This window comes from Peromyscus leucopus, chromosome 9, assembly GCF_004664715.2.
Source record: "Peromyscus leucopus breed LL Stock chromosome 9, UCI_PerLeu_2.1, whole genome shotgun sequence".
Taxonomy (NCBI): Eukaryota; Metazoa; Chordata; class Mammalia; order Rodentia; family Cricetidae; genus Peromyscus; species Peromyscus leucopus.
In genome coordinates, this window is record NC_051070.1 from 56,803,656 (window position 1) to 56,824,947 (window position 21,292).

Here is a 21,292-nt window from a genome sequence, read left to right on the forward strand (position 1 = left end):
TACACATATGCATATAAATACATTAAAAATGTGAAGATTACTTATGTATCTGTATGGGGGTATGTGCACACATGCATGCAAGTACCAGGTGTCAGATCTACTAAAGCTGGAATTACAAGTGGTTGTGAGTCCCTCAATATGGGCACTGGGAATTGAATTCAGGTCCTCTGAAAGAGCAGCAAGCGCTCTTAATCACTGAGCCATCACTCCAGCCCCTTAAAAAATTAAAGACAGTAAAAAGACAACTCACTGAACAGGAGGAAAGTTTTTACAAGTAATTTATATGACAGAGGAACTTTTATTTAGAATGCACAACAAACTCATAAAACTTTCTAATCAAATGACAGACAACTCAATGGGCAAAGGCTTTGATGTCTCTGAAGTAGAAACACAGCAAGCGTGAGAAAAGATGTTCCAGTTCCCACCGTCAGGGACGGCCACGAGAGGCCAAACGCGACCCACTTCCTCCTCACCAGGACAGCTAAGTTAGAGGGCGGACAGTGCTGGCAAGAATGTGTTACAACCCAGCCCTCGCCTGCTGCCGGGGTGGGGGTGGGGGGAGAAATGGGCACGGCTCTATTAGAAACAGTTTGGCAAGTCCTCAAAGGGTTTAATATAATTATCATATGACCTGGAAAACAGACTCCGAGGTATACGACAGAGAATCAAGAAAAAGACACGGCCACACAAAACTTGCACAGATTTCACAGCAGCCGTGCTCTTAAAAGCTAAAAAAGCTGCGACAAGCCAAGTGTTCACCAACTAACTAAACAGTCCATTCACCACACACCAGGAAATCTTACAATGAAAGCAGGAAGGCAGGTACAAGTTACAATTGGGATTATGTTTACAAAAGCACTCAGAGAAAGCCTGTCAGCAGTGGATGAAGTTTTTCTAAAGGAAGTCTAGATCACTGAAATGACCCTATTTAGAACGAGTTCAGGTGAAAGTAAAAAGCTCACTGTAACAGTAATTTCAGAGGAAACGTCTCACATATAAACTGGACGCCCCGCACCAAAGGCATACCTTTCACATCTCCTTGGATCCCAAAGTGCCCAAGCATCTGCCACAAGGTGGTTTGCCCACACTGGCCCTGCTCCCAGCCTGGCCTGCACTGGTATTTCTTCTGAGGCCCCGCATGCTAGCTAAGCAACGAGTATGACCCATTTTAGCCAATTAGTGGGTGAGAGGCGTGGTTTAAAACCAGCAGGCTTATGTAACGAGGGGTGCAGGCTGAATTTGGGATGTCAGGTCTTAGGTCAATAATGTGTCCCTGATTATGACAGTGCACCTGGGAAGGTAGTTCTTCGTACACCACCACTTGGGACTTGGTGGCTGGCAATGAGACTCTACAGGCATGACTGAGAAAGAGAATGTGGAGGTACACACAAAGGAAGTGGGGGTGAAGTCTGGCAGAGAGCAGAGCAAGAACAAGTGGACTGAAGGCAATGAGGCTGGGGTGCAGAGGGCCAGGACTCTCCCGTCCCGGGGTTGTCAGCCTGCAAGCTGGGGCCTCCCAGTTCCTAACTCAAACAGCACTCCAAAGCCCCTTCTCAGAACTTCTGTCCATGATTCCCAAGACTATCACTAATTCACAGATATGGAAGCTGAGGCCCAGAGAGAGGCAAAACAGTTCATTTTTTTTAAAAAATGGTTTCAGGGGGAACTTTCAAAGCATGAATCGACCAATCAGGGCCAATTCCATGCCAACTAGAAGCTCTGCCTCAGAGTGAGCAGGACAGCTCGGGCTCCTGGCCCGCCCACATCAGCTGTCTTCTCCCTGCACTCTGTTGCTTCAGCCTCTAGGCCACTGGCTTGAAACTGGTCAATCCTTAGCCTGCCGAAAGCCTTAGAGCTGCCTTTCCTGTGACATCCACAAACTCCGAGATGTACTCTAGAGTACCCTACACCCTGTACAGTTGCCAGAGCAGGCCAGGACTTTCCTGTCCTAACCATCCCTGTCAGTGTTGGGCCTCGCACCAACCACCAAAAGTCATGCTGCCCAGTTGAGCTGGCTAGTGCTGCGCTTGCCCTACTGAGACAGGAAAGCCTGGGTGAAGGCTTTACCCACCTGACCAATCCTAGGGGTTCCCTGTGTGGCCCGACAAGGCTCTCTTCCTGGGAAATATAAATGACACACTGACTCAACAAGAGGCATCTCTAGGGGTTGGGGATCTAGCTCAGTGGTAGAGCACTTGCCTAGCAAGCACAAGGCCCTGGGTTCGGTCCTCAGCTCGGGGTGTGTGGGGGGGAGGCATCTCTGATAGGCTGGCCTCGTCATCTCTAAAAATAGTCACACCTACATTTAAAATGCCCATTCCACAGGAAAACATTTTCGCCAGCAATTCTAGGACAAAGGAAATCAGAAAACCCACACCTCAAAGGTGCCACGACTCTAAATGGTGCCTAGATCACCAAGCATCTCCTGATGGTTCTTAACTCTGGGGCAGATAGGGGACCAAAAATACAGACAGAGGCATAGAAGGAATTCCCGAAACACGACGAGACAGGATGCAGGACGCTGCATGAGTGTCAACAGTGGGCTACCAGAAGACGTTGGGACAAAACAGGCCCCCAGCCCAGTGTCCAGCAGACCCTGGCAGCTCAGATGTCCAGCTCTTCCTTGATGGAGACACGCAGGTGGCAGATGCGCAGAGGCTCCGGGGGACCATCGCCCCGAGAGGCCCCCAGGTAGAAGTAGGGCCTCACTTCCCCAAAGTGGGCGTGGAAGGTATACAGGTGGCAGTGGCGCTCCGAGTCATAGAAGGACAGCTCACCCTCCTCACACTCCAGCTCCACCCGCAGCCGGCGCGGCATGGCCTGGACCAGAGGGGGGGTGGCCGTGTCTGAGGTCATGCAGTGGTCTCCATCCACACCCTGCGTGCGGCACAGGTACCAGAAGCCTGAACGTGTGTCGTGGTAGCAGCTGTGCGAGTGGCCTTCGCCACCTCCATCAGCCTGCGCCTGCGCCTGCACGTGCGCTTGCACCCTCACCACGCCCACTCGCCAGCTCGGCAGACCACCCACATCCACCTCCCAAGAGTGGGAGCCCTTCGAGAAGACCTGAGAGCCCAGCAGGCAGGGGGCCGAGGAGAAGCGCTCTGGATTCTCCACCTGCACACGGTAGCCATGGTTGATGACACTCGTGAGGTCATCAGCCACTTTGAGCCAGCCAGCAGCCGTGTTGGGATCCAAGCTGAAGGGCACTAGAGACAGAGAGAGAAGGGGGGAGTCAGCAAACTGGCTGAGGTTCCACCTGCCCAGTGCATGCAGGGATATGCCCTGGGCCGCTGGGGTAGCATAAGTCAAACTTCACTCCCACCTCCCCCAAAAAAAAGATATGTCTAAGTCCCAAGCCCACCATTAATTATAATCCATTGGGAATGGATTATAGAGACATAGGTACTAGAGAAAGAAATGTTACATGACCAACCAAGGCAGGAGTCATTTGTCAGTCACAAGCCGAGGACACCCAAGCAATGCCAGCAAATACCAGAATCTAAGGGCCCTCCCACACAACTGAGGGGCATGGTTTTGCCCATTTCCTGGCAATGAGCTTTCAGCCTTCAAAACTATGGGAACAGACTTTGGTCATTTAAGCCAATTTGTGGTCCTCTGTCATGGCAGCCAAGGGAGACTAACACAGGCAAGTGACTAGGAAGTAGGAAGGTTCACACGCTCCCAGGACACCTAAGAGGGTCAACTAATGTTCCCCTGGGCCACTACCATTTCTAGGAAGGAAACCAGGGCACGCTGGCAGGAGAGAGTCAGAGTGACCTTGGGGGAGGTGACCTAGAGTTGGGTTTTCTGTTATGAATGCTAAGAGTTATGAATATAGAAAGGAGCGTTAGCCTCTCCGAAGTGCGGCAGAGCAGGGAGGACCAGAGGCCTCAGGCAGCCTGGAAGGGGCTGCAGGGAGAACCGCCGAGAAGCCTGGCCGGTCTCCGCAGCATGGGATGGTTTCCATTTGCCTGAAGCACCTTGCTGCATGTCCTTACCAGATTCAACAGACCCAAGCATCTTCTTCCAGACACGGTACTGCAGGGACTCCAGATACTTGCACGCATCCATAAGCAAGCCAGGCTGGAGAGGAGCTGGCTCCACGGTGCAAAACAGCCTGGGAAAGGAAGGCTGGGCATGGGCTGGGGCTGGGGCCAGGCAGGCAGGCAGGCCTGGCGGAGTCTACTACAAACAGACAACAGAACTGCTTTCCTTGCCTCATACCTAAGCTTAGTGGCCATCGGTCCCAAGGCAAACCTGGACTGAGCAAGGAGCCACTGGGCAAGGAGCCACTGAGCAAGGAGCCACTGGGCTGTCACTGGGCTACCACTGGGCTGCCTTTAGGACCCAGCAGAACAACTGGGAGACACAATGGGAGGGTCTCCAACCTAGCTGCCCTCCTCATGGTCATAAGCCAGGCAGTGGTGGTGCACGCCTTTAATCCCAGCACTCGGGAGGCAGAGGCAAAGGCAGGCGGATCTTGGTGAGTTCGAGGCCTGCCTGGGCTACAGAGTGAGTTCCAGGAAAGGCGCAAAGCTACACAGAGAAACCCTGTCTCAACCCCCCCCCCCCCCAAAAAAAAAAACCAAAAAAAGAAACCACACTTGAGCAATCAGCTCATGAGAGGTCCAAGCTAGAAGGGCCTTAATGGTACCTGAATCCAAAAAAGCCACAGTGTTGACTGGCCTTGCCTGAGCACCTGCAGAGACTGGAAACTCATCATAGCCCAAAGCACTCACTCTCATCTTCAGACAGGACACAACTTTTCCTTATTCATCCTGGAGAGCCCAATGAGCACCCACCCACAACAATGTATGCCAAGGCTCTCAGAGGATGGAAGCCAGCCAAAAACCAAGTCTGCTGATAACTAAGAAACATGAGTCATGTGCCTGGTTCTGTAAATCCCTGTGCAGAGTATCGACCCTCTATGTCCCAAAACAACTCTGTCTCCATGCCAACCAGAACTGGAATGCCTTTAAAGAGCTCCCCTTGGCTGGCCTCTGGCACTCCCTCTGGATTCCACCCACCTGGAGAGCATAGCTGTCTGGCCTGTCAGCTGCTGGACAGGGTACAGCCCTGGCCTTCTGTCTGCTCACCCTCTCCCCTCCACCAGGCTTGACAACTTACCGGCGTTTTCTGCTCTTGTGTTTCTGGAAGAAAGAAAAAAAGCAGAGACACAGAATAAGAGAACGCAGGGAATTTCTGAACAGGAGTTGCCAGGTGCCCTACACTCATGGATGAGCAGATCTGACATCTCATACCCTACGTGGATCTCATCTCAGATTCAATGTCCCTCCTTGGAAGTCCCAGGTGCCAGGGCGAGGATGCAGCAGAGGGAGACCCTGTTCACTGCACATGAAGCCCAGGGCCAAACTTAGAACTGACCCTAAAATTCATATGGAGTTTCAGGAAATGCAGAATAGCAACCTTGAAAAACTAACTAGTTGGAGGACCTCATACACCTCAATTTCAAACTGGCTACCAAAGCCACTGTGATGGGAGTGGTGGGACGAACGAGGACAGAAGTGACAGTCTAGATAGAAAGCCTCATCATGCTTACTACGCCTGAGCTTCTAGAGACCAAAGCCAGTTGATAGAACTGTCTTCTCAGCAAACGGTATGGGTACAACTAAACAACAACACAGACTCTGCCTTGTGTCAGATCAAAACAACAACAACAACAACAACTGAAATATGTCTAAGACCTAAATATAGAGCTCAGACTGAGAAAGGACTTATACCGAACATAAAAGGAACTCTCAAAGCTAAACAGTGAGAAGACGACCCAACTGAAACCACAGCTGGGCACGGTGGCATACACCACTAGTCCAAGCACGCAGGAGGCAGAGGCAGGTGGATCTCTGCGTTAGAGGCCAGCCTGGTCTATAGAGTGAGTTCCTGCACAGCCAGGACCACATAGAAACCCTGGGAAAAAAAAAAAAAGAAAAAAGGAAGAAAGGAAGGACGAAAACCGTATGAAGAAATTAAACAGACACCTTAAGGAAGTGCTGCCAACGACAAAGGCCCACGAATGAAAAGATGGCCGTTGTTAGCTGTGTCTGGAGACGGCCCACTGGAAGCACACTGAGACAACACCTCACTTAGGAAGGCGACGGAAAGGAAAAGTGGCTAGAGGTATAGAGACTTGAGTCTCATACTCAGCTGATGGGAACACAAAATAGGATGGCTACTTTGGAAAACTGCCTAGCAGTCCCTTAATGGGTTAAAGTAGAATTATCAAATAATCCAGAAGTAAAAACATGTCCACACAAAACCAGGACATACGTGTTTGGAGTTCTATTCCCCATAAAAGCCCAAAGCAGAAATAACTCCAATGAGTAGCGATGGATGAATGATGGGTAAAACACAACACACAGGGAAATTAACCGACCACCAAAGGAAAAAAGTCCTGACAGATGCAAGAAGCTTCAAAACACACTTCTGTGACAGGTGTACATGTGCATGCAGGTGTGTATAAAAATTCCATTCATGTGCCATATACAGAACGGGAAATCCAGATAGAAAGATTACTGACTTCCGGGGGTTATGGGGCAGCTGAGAACATGCCCTGCTTGGGCATGATGAAATGGTCTAAAATACTGTCATGATGGCTACACCACTGTGTACATGGACATCACAGGGCTGTGCTTGAATTAAACCAGGTGTGGAAGCATACGCCTCAGCTCCTGGCACTCTGGAGGCTGAGGGTCCCAGGATCATTTGATATAAGGAGTTTAAGGCCAACCGTGGCAACATAGCAAGATCCTATCTAAAAAAAAAGAAAAAAAAAAAAAGCAACAAAAAGAAGCCAGGTATGGTGTCCCACAACTTTAATCCTAGCACCCAGCAGGTGGGGCAGAGGGGAACGTAGGCCAGCTTGGTCTTTATAGCAAGCTCTTGACCAGTCAGCTCTATCCTGTGAGAATCTCCATCCATCCATCAATGGTCACAAATCAAAGTCACTTCTTGTAGAAACACAGAGGTCCTTGTGCTCATAGATTAGCACTAGAGGAACCTGGAACGTTAAACATACAGGGTTCTTCTTCACCAGAGGCTGGGAGCAGACGTGGCTAATAGCTGGGAGACCTTTGCACTATCTGCGTGATGGGAAACCACACACCAGATGCTCCCCCAGACCCTTATCATAAGCTTGTTTTTCTCAATCTATAGAATCCCTCTTTACAAGGAGGTGTCACATGTAATTAATCTATAGAACCCATCTTTATGAAAGATGTCCCATGTACTTTACAAAGAATTCTGATGCAGTCACATTTGATCTTTATTTAGCTTACTTAATGCTTTATCATCAACACAGAATTGAGTTAATTATCACCAGGAAAGTTTTTGCCCATTTGTGCTGTACTTAAATATGTCTAAAATAAAACACTTGGGGTCAGACTCTCAAGGTCTGAACACCACCAGCTTACTGAACCATCTACCTTCTCACCTCCCACAATTACTCTGTTGGTGTGCTGGTTGCAGAGACCACCTGGCCACTAGGACTGATTTATAAAGTAGCTTTCAAGTCATAGAAACTTCTCTGCAAGGAAGGATAAAATCAATAAAAAGAAGAAAGAAAATGAAAATGTTTTCAAAGGAAGAACAGAACTCCTTTTCCGTGTGTGTGTGTGTGTGTGTGTGTGTGTGTGTGTGAGAGAGAGAGAGAGAGAGAGAGAGAGAGAGAGAGAGAGAGAGAGAGAGAGAGCACACACTCATGCACACATGCCTGGAGTCAGAGGTCAACCTCAGCTCACCCCCCAGGTGCCACCTGCCTTGTTTTTGACCTAAGTGTCTTTTACTGCCCTGGATCTCACCGAGCAGTCTAGTCTGGCTGGCCATGGAGCCTCAGGGACCCCCTGTCTCTATCTCCCCTGCACTGGACCCAGCAGAGTGAGCTACCATACTCAGCTTATTTTATGTGTGTTCTAGGGATCAACTCGGCTCCTCAAGCTCATAAGGCAAGCGCTTTACTGACTGAGCCACCTCCTCAGCCTGGAATCACTCTTTCTCTAACAAGGGAGAGAAGGCAGAGGGAGATTCCCCCTAACCCCCGAACACAAAAACAAAGAAAGTAAAGGTAACGGATAAAGGGTCAGACATGTGTCATGCATAAAACCTAAGCTATGATCCACCTCTGCAAAGGGAGGGAAGGAAGGGGGGAAGGAGGAGAGAGAAACAGAATACTAAGGCTAAAGGGCTCAGCAGGTTATGCTTGCTGTCAACACCTGTCAGCTCTCTGGCTCACACAGCACACGACTGCCTGCCATAAGCTGCTCTCTGACTTCCACACAGGCCCTCTGCAATGTGTACCCATCGTGGTAGTTTGAAATGGCCCCACAGACTCATAGGGAGTGGCACTATTGGAGGTGTGACTCTTGGGCTTTGAGGTCTCAGAAGCTCAAGCCAGACCCAGTGGCTCACTTTCTCTCTTCCTGCTGCCTGCGGATCCAGATGTAGAACTCGCAGCCCCTTCTCCAGCACCATGTCTGCCTGCACGCTGCCATGCTTCCTGCCATGACAATGAACTAAGCCTAGGAACCGTAAGCCAGCCCCAATTAAATGCTTTCCTTTATAAGAGTTGCCATGGTCATGGTGTCTCTTCACAGCCAAAGAAACTCTAAGACACCTATCTACAATAGGTAAAAATAGAATACATTTTTTAGAATTTAAATTATTGCATACTTTTAAAAGACTATTTCACTTAGGGGTGGAGAGAGAGAAACCACCAACCAAGCAAAGAGAAGCAAGAGTTCGTGAAGAGCAGCGGTGAGGGTAGGGGGCTATTCAAAGCTGCAAGCGTTGCTCCGGCACAAGCCATGCCAACGAGGTCCTGGCAGCATCACAGGAAGCCTGCTGAATGGGGCTGGTGCTCTGAGCTGCTGGCCCGAGCCTGTGCCCCCTCAGGTCAGACACTGAGCCTCTTACCATGAGGAAGGTCATGTCGTCTTCCTTCATCTCCATCTGCAGACGCTCGATCTCCCGAGCCAGTGCCTCGGTCTGCTCGGCCAGATGCTTCATCTTCTCCTCAGCCTGCAGGTGCTTCTTCCTGCTCTCTTCCTTCATGGCATCCAAGGTGGCCTGCTCCTCCACTCGCAGGAAATCGCGCAGCTTGTCAAACTCATCCCGGATTCGGCCTTCCAGCCAAGTGGTCTGCACCTGCACCAGAGCGGGAAGAAGGACGCAAGGTGTCAGGGTTTGGGCTGCCCCTCAGCGGGTGACTACCTTCAGCAACGCAACTCAAAGCTCTAGGTGTGATGAGGAACCCCTTTAAAGACACTCACACTCTAAGTCATAACCACGGAAGCACTGAGGACAAACCACAGATCCTCAGAGGAAAAGCAAAGAAATGCGGAATGAAGAAACCACTACTTAACATATGATGCTCCAAAGGCTCACAGAAAGAAGATGATTGAGAATGTAAAACATAATTTTTTGGTTTTGAGGCTTACTATGTAGACCAGGCTATCCTTGAATTTATAGGCATCCACTGCCTCTGCCTCCTCAGTGTTGGTATTAAACATCTCATCTGAGGAACTGCCTAGTTTCAATAGGTTTGTGGACACATGTGTGGTGGACCCTGGGTTGTTAATAATGTAGGGGAGCCAGCCCACTGAGAGGTACGCTCTAAGTAGGTGGTCCTGAACTGGAAGAAAGCTAGCTATGAGCTGGTCTGTCAGCCAGCAAGTCAACAGCATCCTCCATGGTTCCTGCTGTACTTCTTGGCCGTGATGTGACTTCTTTGGCTAGAGGGAATGCTCTACAGGATGGCGAGCAGGCTTGCCTCGGGTCCTTGCTCTAATGTCCCTCAATGATAGACTGGGGCCTGCAGACCGAAACACACCCTTTCCTCCCAAAGTTCTTTGTGGTCATGGTGTTTGTCACAGCAACAAAAAACTCGCTTATGTCTTGAAGGTATAATACTTTCAGTGTTTATCAGAGCCACAATACATCCCTTAACTCCCACTCAATGGCCGAAGTAGAACATGTAGCAAGATCACTAACTAGATGGAATTCATACGTGTAACTCTAAGGTGATTATCAGGAAAATAAAGCACATACTCTAGTTACAGCAGGCTGTCCTCTACTGCAGGGATTCAAAGTTCAATACACATTATGATTCTGGGACAATAATGACAAAATGACTTGCTAAAAAATTAAAAATAACAACAAAAATCCAATTTACTGAAGATATGGCACACTAGGAAAATTATGTGCAACATATATGATGAACATAATCTACCCTCATTTACCAGGAACATTAAACAATTGGAAAAGAGCTTTTACTCCCAACACTCAGGAAACAGGGACAGGTAGGTGGCCTCTATGAGTTCAAGGCCAGCCTGGTCTGCATAGAGAATTCCAGGCCAGCCAGGGCTACATAGCATGACTCTGCCTCAAAAAGACCAATACCCAGACACCTGGGAAAATGTCTTCCAGCAGGTGCAGCAAGTTCCCCTTTTGGACTGGACTTTCAGTTCAGTACACACTCGGCCCTGACATATTGTGATGGTTATTCTTGGTTGTCAACTTGACTACAGCTGGAATGAACCAGAATCCAGAAATGGAGGGCACATTGTTTCTCTAGAGAACCCTGACTAATACACGTGTGATGGTAAGATGATTTCCTGAAGACACAGGAGCCTCAAGTCAGCTTGTTGGTTTGTGAGACATCTTGAGAGGGTTCTTTCCATTGGTGCTTCTATACTGAATGCTGAATGCCTAACCAGGAACTACATGGAGACTGACTTCTCTTTTACTTGGTAGGGCTAAGGGACTTGCCTGGCCACACTGGGTTGGGTTTGTTCTGCTGCTCAGTCCGTTACTTTGCAACCTGCTTCGGATGGTTTATCTAGCTCTAGCCTCTCACCCGATGTGCTACTTCTTCTAACCGCTGCTCAGCTGGACTCACTTGACCCTCCAGTACTGTGTGCTCAAGGTCAAGGCCTCATTGTGCCCTGATGTGGCATTCACACCATCCGAAAGCTTATGCCTAGAACTTCAAGATACTGGGAATAATGAACGAACTTGCATTCCTTACGTTCTTATGGGAGCAGGTAAAAAGTAAAATAGAAAGGTAAACTGCCGGTTATTAAGTACCCAGGGAGACACGCGGTGGGGTAACAAGGTGTGGCTACCTTGGAAACTGGTCAAGAAGCACCTCCCAGAAAAGATATACGAGCTGGGACTTCAGTGTGTGGGGCCTGAGGAAACTAGGACCAGTTAAGGAACAGAGATGGCCACAAGTATGAGAGTAGTGAGTTCTCCAAGGCCAAGGAGCAGGAGACAGGTTGATGGGCAGTATAGGGCAAGAAAGTCTTGAGGTCACCAGAATCAGGGCCACCAGGGGCAGTTTAAGAACGGCACGGGTGACACGGTTTACCAAACCTCCGTGCCTGGACACTGATTCAGGACAGTTGAGGCTGGCGGGAAGGCCAGGTGAGTCACAGCTGTGGGGTGGGGAGTTTGACAGGCGCAGTGCATTCTGGAAGGAGGACTGGAAGGTTTCGTACCACCTCTAATGAGCCCTAGGTCACCACTGGTTTGACCATGAGCTGATGACAGATGACACTCACGGTGCAGATGACGAAGGTGGCTTCTTGATGCACTCCTGTGACTGTTGGCCCGACCGTGCCCTTCGTCAGTGTCCGAAGAGCCCCACTGGTATCCAAGGACATGGCATGAGGGCTCAGTGGAGGCCAATTCTGAGTCAGCCAAAGGCAGGGACTCATCTTCCCTCACCCCTCAATCCTCCCAGACCCCCCACCTGCCCCGGCACTCACTCACCTCATTGTGCTTGGCGATGGCCTCATAGGTCCGCCTCAGGGACCAGAAAGCCTTGGCTTTCTCTCGCAGCACATGCTCCATGTTCTTACACTTGGCCTAACGTGAGGAAGAGAGATAAGTCAGAACTGGAGACCAGGCAGGGGGACTAACACAGCTGTTCACAGCTGGAGTTCCACCGTGGAGTCCAACCACAAGCCAGTGTGCTCCAAATGCTGTGGGCACAGCTGGAAGCTCGGGACAGCCCCAACCTTGAACTGCATGTTTCCCACCTCGGTCCTCTAACCCAGGACTGACGAAGACACCTGGTGCGGGTGGGGGGCAGGTTCAGGGGTTCCAGAGCTGGACTTCTGCCCTACTCGTCACAGTACAGCAAAGAACAGCCAGCTCCAGCTTATGGCTGATCCTAGAACCCTGGAACTGTGGGTATACTGTCAAGATGGCCTGGCCACTGGAATTCCCTAAACTGGACATGTCTACAGCCACTCTGAACAGGGTTGACAATATAAATGGTTCTGGTCATTTCCCAAGAGGCAAAATATTCAAATGAGATCTCACCTAAACTTGTCTCCGTACCCCACCTTCTCCTTTAAGGGTGTTAGGAGCACAGGAAATACCCTCGTTACAAACTCATACACTTTTTTATTTGTTCCATTTTCTGAGACAAGGTCTTACTCTAGAACACAGGTTGGCTCACTACGTAGCCAAGCCGTTCTCAAACTCATGGTGATCCTTCTGCCAAGTGGTGGGATCACAGGCACAAGCAATCCCACCAAACTAGTTCTCTGTACTTAACATTGTTTTTTAGTGTTTTGCTCTTGTGGGTACAGATGTATTACGTAGCATGTGTGTGCCCACGTGCTCTTGAAGTATGGAGGGGTATGCTAGGTAGGTGTCCTTCTCAATCACTCCCCACCATAATCTGTCGTTTATACACATATATTCCCAAACACAACCTGCTCAGTCTGTAATGTTACTTGTATATGTGCTTTTCATGGCTGAACATTTGGTACTGGATAACCAGTTAGTGTGCTCTTCCCTGGGGAAGACACTCTCTCCCCCTCTCAGCTTTGGTTGCCTATAGTTCTTTGTGTAGGGCTGAGGCTTCGTGGGCTTTCCCTCATCCACTCTGGAATGTCCATTGGCATGAACAAATGTCCTTGTTCAGCTCATGTTTAGGCAATCATGTTGGTGAGACTTCATGCGTGTTGTTTCTGACATTACCAGAAGACAAAGACTCACAGCAAACTCCCTGATCGTCTGGTTCTTCTTCAGTGTTCCCTGAGCCTTGGTCCACCATAATTTCAAGATCAAGTCTCTCAGTGAATCCAGAGCTATGTGGTTACCCAGCAAATACTAAGGATTTCCCTATTTCTGCCCCCAAACAGAGATAAGTTCAAGTAATCATGTGATCACACTTTTTATGTGGGTTCTGGGAATTTGAACTTGAGCCAAGCACTCAGCAAGTACTAACCCATCTCTCTAGCATCCTGTTTTATTTTAAAAAATAAAAAAATAAAACTTTATTCTAAAACACACACACACACACACACACACACACACAGACACACCACACGTTTAAGGAAGGCACTTAAAACACTTGCCTAGTACCAATGTTTTCTTTTTAAAGATTTTTATTGTATGTGTGTGTCTATATGTATTTCTGTGGACCACATGTGTACCTGGTGGCCAGAGGTCAGAGAAATGTCAGATCCCTTGGAACTGGAGTTACAGACTGCTGTGAGCCACCATGTGGGTGCTGGGAACCAGAACTCAGGTCCTCTCCAAAGGCAGCCAGTGTTCTTAACCACTGAGACATCTCTTCATCCATTCAAAGCTTTTAAACTTTTAATTGTTGTTGCTAAGCTGCAATTCTGAAGAACCACCTTTAAGTTTTAAGTTGGGTTCCTCCTGCCTTTGTATCCAAGGCCTATTAATTTCTCTCCATTTTTACCTTTACCTCTCTATATTCTATGAGAGTGTTACAGACTTCTTCAAAAAAAATCTCATCAGTAACAAATCTAACACTCGTAGCTATGGTTACTGCCATTTCCTGAGCACTTAACAAACCCGAGTCTGCACTAGCTAGCCAACTGTGAACTTAGCTCTTCCTCATCACTTGAGCTCCTCCTATCAGGTGGGTCTATCATTAGTCCATTTTAGAGAAGGGACTCTGAAGTGCATAGGAGGACCCTGTTCTCTGCAAGTGTACAAACCTGAATTCAGATCCACAGCATCTACATATCAGCAGCCCCACTGCTGGGTCCCTGGAGCTCAATGGCCAGCTGACCTAGCTCTGCAGAACCAGGATGTCAAGCTGTCAAGCTACAGCGGTGAGTCTGAAAGCCCCCAGGACCCTCTCTGTGAAATTCAGCAGCTAGATTAAGCTGCTGAATTGTGGTAGTTCTCACACAGGACAAGTTCCATGCCCAAACATCCCATTCCACCTGGGCCTGACTCATCGGTGAGGAAAATCAGAAAAGGTCTGGCCAAGGCAGTTCAGAGGCTCGGGATTTGGAGCGGGTCACAACAGGTCTGCTGCTGAAAATGGAAGCCAGGGAGTGCTGACCAGTTGTCAGGAAACCCAGGTTCTGACCTAAGAGCCTCACTGAGTTCATGCCCATCTCTACAGAGTGGCTGCATTTCTCCTTCAGGAAGTGCTAAGTATCCCCGAGTTCCCATCTGCTTGACTAGTAAAATGTCTCCTACAGTCCTCCTCTGTGGACCTGGTTCTGTATTCTCAGGAGATCGATCTGCAAGTTACCTCTGAGTGTCTCAGCATTTCCACTGAAAGATGACCCCAAACTAAGATAAACCTACACTGATTCACCTTACCCAGTACTGACACATGCCTTGTTTCCCACCAGCTCGGCTGACCGGGCACCAGCATATACCAGAGTCCCCATCTGACCAGAAATGTGAAGACAAACATGTTGGCCCACCCACATGCAGGCGGTCAAGGCCCAAGAAGTTTCATGACGAGGAGTTTCTGAGCTCCTCATCAGCGACACTGGATGGCTGGCTTACCAGGCTGTCACTCCAAAGAAAGTAATAGACTACATCTACCAGATCTTTGCCAAGGACAAAGATTTCATTTCAATAACGTAAAAACCCCTGAAACTAATCTCCCAGCTACATGTACATTTATTTTAGTTTTACTGCACAGCCTGTCAACCTCTTTTGGTTACTGCTTGCGTATGGCAGAGGAAAGAGAACTTTGCCATACGCACGTAAGCAACAGCACATCTAAGCCATACTGCTAGGATATTTTTTCCTTTCAGAAGAAATGTGGGGTTGAGGAGATGAAGTTTTGCGCAAGTAGGAGAACCTGAATTCTGATCCCCAGCACCCACACGTCTGTAATCCCAGCGTGAGATCCTGGAAGGTCAAGGGCAACAAACCCATTGAATCACTGAGCTCCAGATCCAGTGAGAGATCACTGCTCTCAGAATGTAATGGTAGAGAGATCACGGAAGGGTTGTCACCCCCTCTGGCCACCCCCTCACCCACCAAACCTGAGGCCACTGTACTTGAGGCCTTTCTAAGGTCCCCTGGGCACTCAGGTTGGTCAGCTATCTTGTCAACCCCCCATCATGTCCCACTGTGTTAGGACAAAGTCCCAGCTCATTCATATCCCCCTCAGTGTCTTAGGAATGAATCTGCCCAGCAACAGTAATAATAAAAAAAAAAACACCACACACAGCCTTTATGACTTCTACAGGGCTGTGGCCCACCAGCCTAACAGAACAGCCAAAGGGCAGGAGTCTTCGTTCTGCTCCATTTCAGAAGTGTTGGTTCCGTCCAAAACGGGAGTGGAGGGTGGAGGGTGGCGGAGCAGAGGTGGCCAAGAAACAAAGAAAGGGGTTACAAGACACAGCCCCCAAAGGCACATCCCACAAACTGCCTTCCTCCAACTAGGCCCCACCTCCACTTAGCACCTACCCATGAGGCCATCAAATGATGAACCTGTGAAAGGACTCACTCACTGACAGGGAGGGTCAGGGTCTCATTCTTGGAACACCTTCAGACACTCAAGGAGCTGTACTCGACTGTCACAGTCAAGATGAACCATCACACAGCTTCGGGGTTCTGTGGACATTACATTGTTAACACTTAAGAGGATCTAGCACAGAGCAAGTCAGTCCTCAGAGATCATCGTTGCTGGATTATCACACAGTAGCCAAAGGGATCTTTCTTCTAAGGCCCAATCTGGGGATTCCTGAGGGGTACCCAGCAGGGCCGCACTTAGTCTAGCAGTCTCCCGACTCTTACCTTGTGGTGGATCATCCTACGCTGCTTGCTCCCTCAACCCACACCCATGTCCAACCACACAGAACCATGCTCGTCTACCAACTGCCTCGCCTACTCCTCCGAAATGTCAACTTCCAGAAGCGGTGTTCTAGTTTGCTTTCTGTTGCTATGACAACCAAAAGTAACAGGGAAGAAAGAGTTTGTTCCAGCTTAACAGGTCACGCTCCATCACCAAGAGATATCAGGGCAGGAAATCAAGGCAAGAACTAACACAGAAACTATGGAAGTCATGGAGGTACGCTGCCTTCTGACCCACTCCAAGGCTCATGTTGTTCAGTTCACTTTCTCATGCCACCCAGGACCACAGTGTGCGGGGGCTCTCCCATACCAATCACCAATCTAGACAATCTCTCAGATTGGCTGATCCCTTCTGGGCAATCCCTCCATTGAAATTCCCTCAGATAACCCTAGGTTGTGTCAAGATGAAATTAACTGGGACAGAGAGGCTGTCTTATGAACGCAAGCAACCCTAACACCTATAACAGAGTGCGTTTATTTCACAAACGCCATCTCTGTTAGCGCACAGCATGTGCTCTCCTGGGATCTTTCAGAGCAGCCCATTCCCTGCTCTTAGACTCATGCTGAGCACCCACTGGCCCCACACCACCATTCTAAAATGAAGGATAAAAACTTGGGCCTCAGCCGGGCAGTGGTGGCGCATGTCTTTAATCCCAGCACTTGGGAGGCAGAGCCAGGCAGATCTCTGTGAGTTTGAGGCCAGCCTGGTCTACAGAGCAAGATCCAGGACAGGCTCCAAAGCTACACAGAGAAACGTTGTCTCAAAAAAAAAACGACAAAAAAACAAAACCCAGAAACAAAAACAAAAAAACAAAACTTGGGCCTCCTGGCTTCCCCTGGTGTCTAATGCTTTCTCTCTTCTAGAACCTTCTATATGCTGTACCATCTACTTGCAAACACCTCCCTTAGCCTTCTTCAACTGGTTAATGCTTCTACATCCTTTAGATATTTGCAATAAACTCCCAGAGACTGCGAATTATTAACTTGGATCTCATCTTCTCCATGTTCCTGAGACCTCCCGGTACAAGAACAAAAGGCTGTCTCCAGGCCCATGTTCCCTGTCCCCTGGCTCAGGGGTCTTCAGTTGAGGCTTGACTCCACTCATTCTGGGGGCACCACCCATGCTAAGCTGTACCTCTGCCAGCACCGGGGAAACCAAATCAGGACCCGAGCCTACGGACTGCCCACTTCAGCTATGCCAAATAGAGAACTAGTACTTCTGCTGGTGGAAGTGGGAAAAAAAAAAAAGAGGAACCACTGCTGAGCAAATATAATGGCTGGAGCTGCATGCATGTAGATGGCATCCATCTGCCCCCCTCCATTCTGTACGGAACTGCAATCAAGTGTGCTGATCCTAATAAAGACATCTTAGAAAGTGTGTGTGGAAAGGGTGTCTGAAGCTCAGGCACTGTGGGCTCTTGCCTCCTCTTTACTATGGTAGGCTTCCTGGCAGCTAACACAGACCCTTCCATGTGTAGGTCTGACTCATGTATTAGTAGCTGATGAAACAAATTTTGGCTGTTTCACAGTCTGTCGGTAGCTTTGAAAAATAAAAACAACAAGCCTCTGCCAGAGTAAAATGGACACTTCAGAAACCCTTTTCAAAAGTCAGTTGATACACCAGGATTAAGTGCTTTGGGAAAGCAATGGAACATGTCTTTCTAAGCGATTAAGTCAAATGTTTTCGAAAACGTCTGACCCTGTTTAGTTAAAAACATATTTTTCCCCTCTTTTAGAACAAAGACTTCTCACTGGGCCTAGAGTCACAGGCCTGTAAACTCAGGCACTCGCAAGGCTGAGGCAAGCAGAGAGCAAGTTCGAGGCCAGCCTGGCTAATTTAAGAGCTTGGCTCAACACCAAAACCAGGCTGGGGGTTTGCAGCTGCGTGGCAAAGTACTTGCTTGGAATGTATTAAGCCCGAGTTTGATCTCCTGCAGTACCGACACCCATCCTTCCCCATGCTAGTTTTGCTGTGTCAGTTGCTCTTGGTTTAATTATAGCCACTGGAACTCCACAGATACTTGGATGCTAAGAGTAATCGGAGTAAGGCAGCAGGCCAGCGCCACAGCTATGGCTCTGAAAGCCGTGGGACGCCGCTGGGCTGGGGAAATCTCAAGGCCCCCAAACCCGAGCTAGGGCCTGGCCTTCTCCACTACTAAACTGAACATGCCAAGCCCGAATGTCTGAGGGCGGTACCACTCAGTCATTGTTCAGAGGGGTCCCGACGGCGGGCAAGAAGATGGCTAGGCCCGGAGGCAGTGGGGGGAGTGGGAGGGGGACAGTCCTGGGGTCCCCAAGGTGGTCTGGGGAGATGCTTACCCGGAAGTCCTGAGCAGTGTCCTTGATGGGCTGCACGCGGTGCTCCTGGTGCCGGGCGTCGGCCTGGCAGGCGCAGCACAGCAGTTCCTTGTCCTCCAGGCAGAAGAGCGTAATCGGGGCGCGATGCGCGCGGCAGGGGCGCGGGGACCGGCGGCCGGTCCAGCGCGCGCCCTCCGCCTCCTCCCGCAGCAGGGTCTCCACCAGGTTGTTGAGCGTGTGGTTGGTGCGCAGCTCCCCGGGATTCGCTCGTTCCTTGCACACCGGGCACAAGGGCGTCGACTGCACCTCCCAGCAGCTGGTCACGCACCGGCGGCAGAAGTTGTGGCCGCAGCGCAGAGTCACCGCGTCGCGGAACGGGTCGTAGCATACAGCGCACAGCAGCTCCTCTTTAAAGGAGAGCGAAGGCCCCGGGGACACAGAAGGGCCCGGCTCCATCGCAGGGGCAGCCCCGGTCGAAGTCACCACCGCCGCCTTCATGCTTAGATGGCGGGCGTTGTCCTTGCTCGACAAAGTCTGGAGAGCGACCGCGGCTGCAACCTATCGGGCGGGCTTCGAGGGGGCTGGCCCACCCACTTCCGGTCTGTGCGGGGTCTCCCGGAAGAGGTGTGGTCCGCGGTCTCTGCGGGCTCCCGGGCTATCCACGTAGGCACCGAGCGGAAGGATTTTGGTGCCAACCGCACTGAGGGGCTTCCGTTGTGAAATGAAAAGGGAAGCGGAGGGTCGCCATCATTAAGTAATTCCCAAAGTCTCAGACTCCCACCATAGATGGACGTGGACGTTCGTGTTTTACCTCGTTAGGTCCCCGAACCCGGGTCCCAAACAGTGGCTGGGTCTTGCAACCCTGGGAATGCTTTCTCCAACCCTCACATGGCTCGTTCCCCTGACTTTATAGAGTCGGGCTTACTGCAATCTCGGGGTGGCGGTAAGACCTGACAAGTTGCGATTCCGGGCTTGTGGTTGGATAAACGAGTCCCGTACGTAAAATGGTGGTCTCCGTAAAAAGGGCGCGTGAGAGGAATAAATATGGAAGCATGCTTATGGCATCAGTCAAACCTCCATTAAAGCCAGGATAAGGAAGTCGTAATGAATATGCTTGTAATCTCAGCGCTTGGGAGACTGAAGCAGGAGGATCAGGAGCTCGCGGCCAGTCTGGGTTACACAGGGACATTTTTTTATCTTCTATTCTGGATTCTTGCCAAGAACGACAGCTGAAAACTACCCATTCCGCTCAGTGTGACTATTTTGTATTGCACTTCAGTGTGATTATTTTGTAGCCTTCCGCCATGGACTATCTCTCCCGGGATGGGCTGCCATTCCTCTGTTGAAAGATAACTCCTGTGTGTAGGTAGTGCCCCTGCATGTTTTGAGGACAGAGACCCAACTGCCTTTTTCTGACAGTCTTTTCAAGGGCGTTTCTAAACATCCTTCAATAGCGGTGAGAGGTAAAAACAATGTCATGCCAGATGAAGGTCTGGCCAACTACTCCCTGTTACCAAAGATTCCAGTTCGCTGAACTTAAGGTTTCTCTCCTGTAGCGTGTGTCACACAGGAAACAGGCCCAGTGAGGAACACCGATGGCGTTAATTATCTCTACTAGTGATTATGGTCCTTGCTGGGACCCTGGAGTCAGTCACATGCAAGTAGCGTTGAAATATCAGATCCTTTACAGCACTTACTCATATCTTTCCACACTCTGCAATAGTCCTTATCTCCTGGGATTGACACCATTAATTCATACTGTCTTCAGAGGGTGTCTGGTGTGAACCCTTAATGTTCTGTAGTCAGTCAGTCACCCAGGGCCAGTTTCAGTTTGTTCCTGTCCTGTTCTGTTTCAGGATTGGGATGGAACCCGGGAGGATTTAGGTGAGTGCATTTCACCATTAAGCCCTTGATTTGCTAAAACAAGATCTCACTTTTCTATGTGATTTGTAATCCTTCCACCTTAACCTCTGAGTGCTAAGATTATATATGACTTTCGTTTCCCAGGAGCTTCCTAAATGCTAAGACTCCTGAGCCCACCTCAACTCCCCTCACCCATCCCACCCCGTGTGTGTGTGTGTGTGTGTGTGTGTGTGTGTGTGTGTGTGTGAGAGAGAGAGAGAGAGAGAGAGAGAGAGACAGACAGACAGACAGACAGACAGACAGACAGACACAGACAGACAGACATTGGACCTACACTTTTTTGTATGTTTCGTATATTCCCAGAATGGGGTGGTTCTCAAGCACACCCAAGTTTGAGAGCCACTGATCTATAGCTACTCACCAAGCTTTCAGAGGCTCAAGATTAACTTTAGAAGCAATACCTGAAAACACCAGAAATGTAGCTGATAGCCCTGTGGGACAAGCGGCTCCCTGGAAAATCTTGTCTCTTTCAGTGATTTTGTTATATTATTTATTTTGGGGCAAGGGGCCACAGTGTTTGTGTAGCGTTCAGAGGACAACGTGTGGGAGCTGGTTATCTCCTTCCACTCTGTGGCTCCAAGACTCACACTCAGGTTGTTAGCCATAGTGGCAAGTAAGTGCCTTTACCTGCTGAACCAGCTCACCAGCCCTCAGTGTGTCTCCCTCCCTCCCTCCCTCCCTCCTTCCCTCCCTCCCTCTCTCCCTCCCTCCCTCCCTCCCTTCATGTCCCTAAAGATAGAGATTTTTATTTTAAATATTTAAATATTTCCTATTTATTTTCTTATGGCCTATGCTGGATTTATAGGTAAATGTGATAGAAAGGTTTTCTTAATCTTAGTAACGTTGGGCAATTACAAGACTTTTTTATTATTTTATTTCATATAGTATTGGTGTTTTGCCTCCTGTATATCTGTGCACCCACCGCCTGTGTGTGTGTCTCGTGCCTAGAAGAGGCCATCAG

General features: G+C 49.4%; 1 protein-coding gene and 1 long non-coding RNA gene across 2 annotated transcripts; one reads left to right on the forward strand and one right to left on the reverse strand.

Moving 5' to 3' along the window:
- Nucleotides 1-260: 260 nt before the first annotated feature.
- Trim35 (tripartite motif containing 35) lies at nt 261-19,266 on the reverse strand. The gene is made up of 6 exons (XM_028889995.2): nt 18,430-19,266; nt 11,785-11,880; nt 8,926-9,156; nt 5,128-5,150; nt 3,999-4,117; nt 261-3,206 (listed from the first exon to the last, which is right to left on the reverse strand). Exons 1-6 carry the CDS (start codon nt 18,904-18,906, stop codon nt 2,605-2,607), a joined length of 1,548 nt encoding a protein of 515 aa, XP_028745828.1. The 5' UTR covers nt 18,907-19,266; the 3' UTR covers nt 261-2,604.
- LOC119088514 lies at nt 16,049-18,120 on the forward strand. Its single transcript, XR_005092165.1, has 2 exons — nt 16,049-16,327; nt 17,056-18,120. It is a non-coding gene; the product is annotated as an uncharacterized LOC119088514 (long non-coding RNA).
- Nucleotides 19,267-21,292: the final 2,026 nt, after the last annotated feature.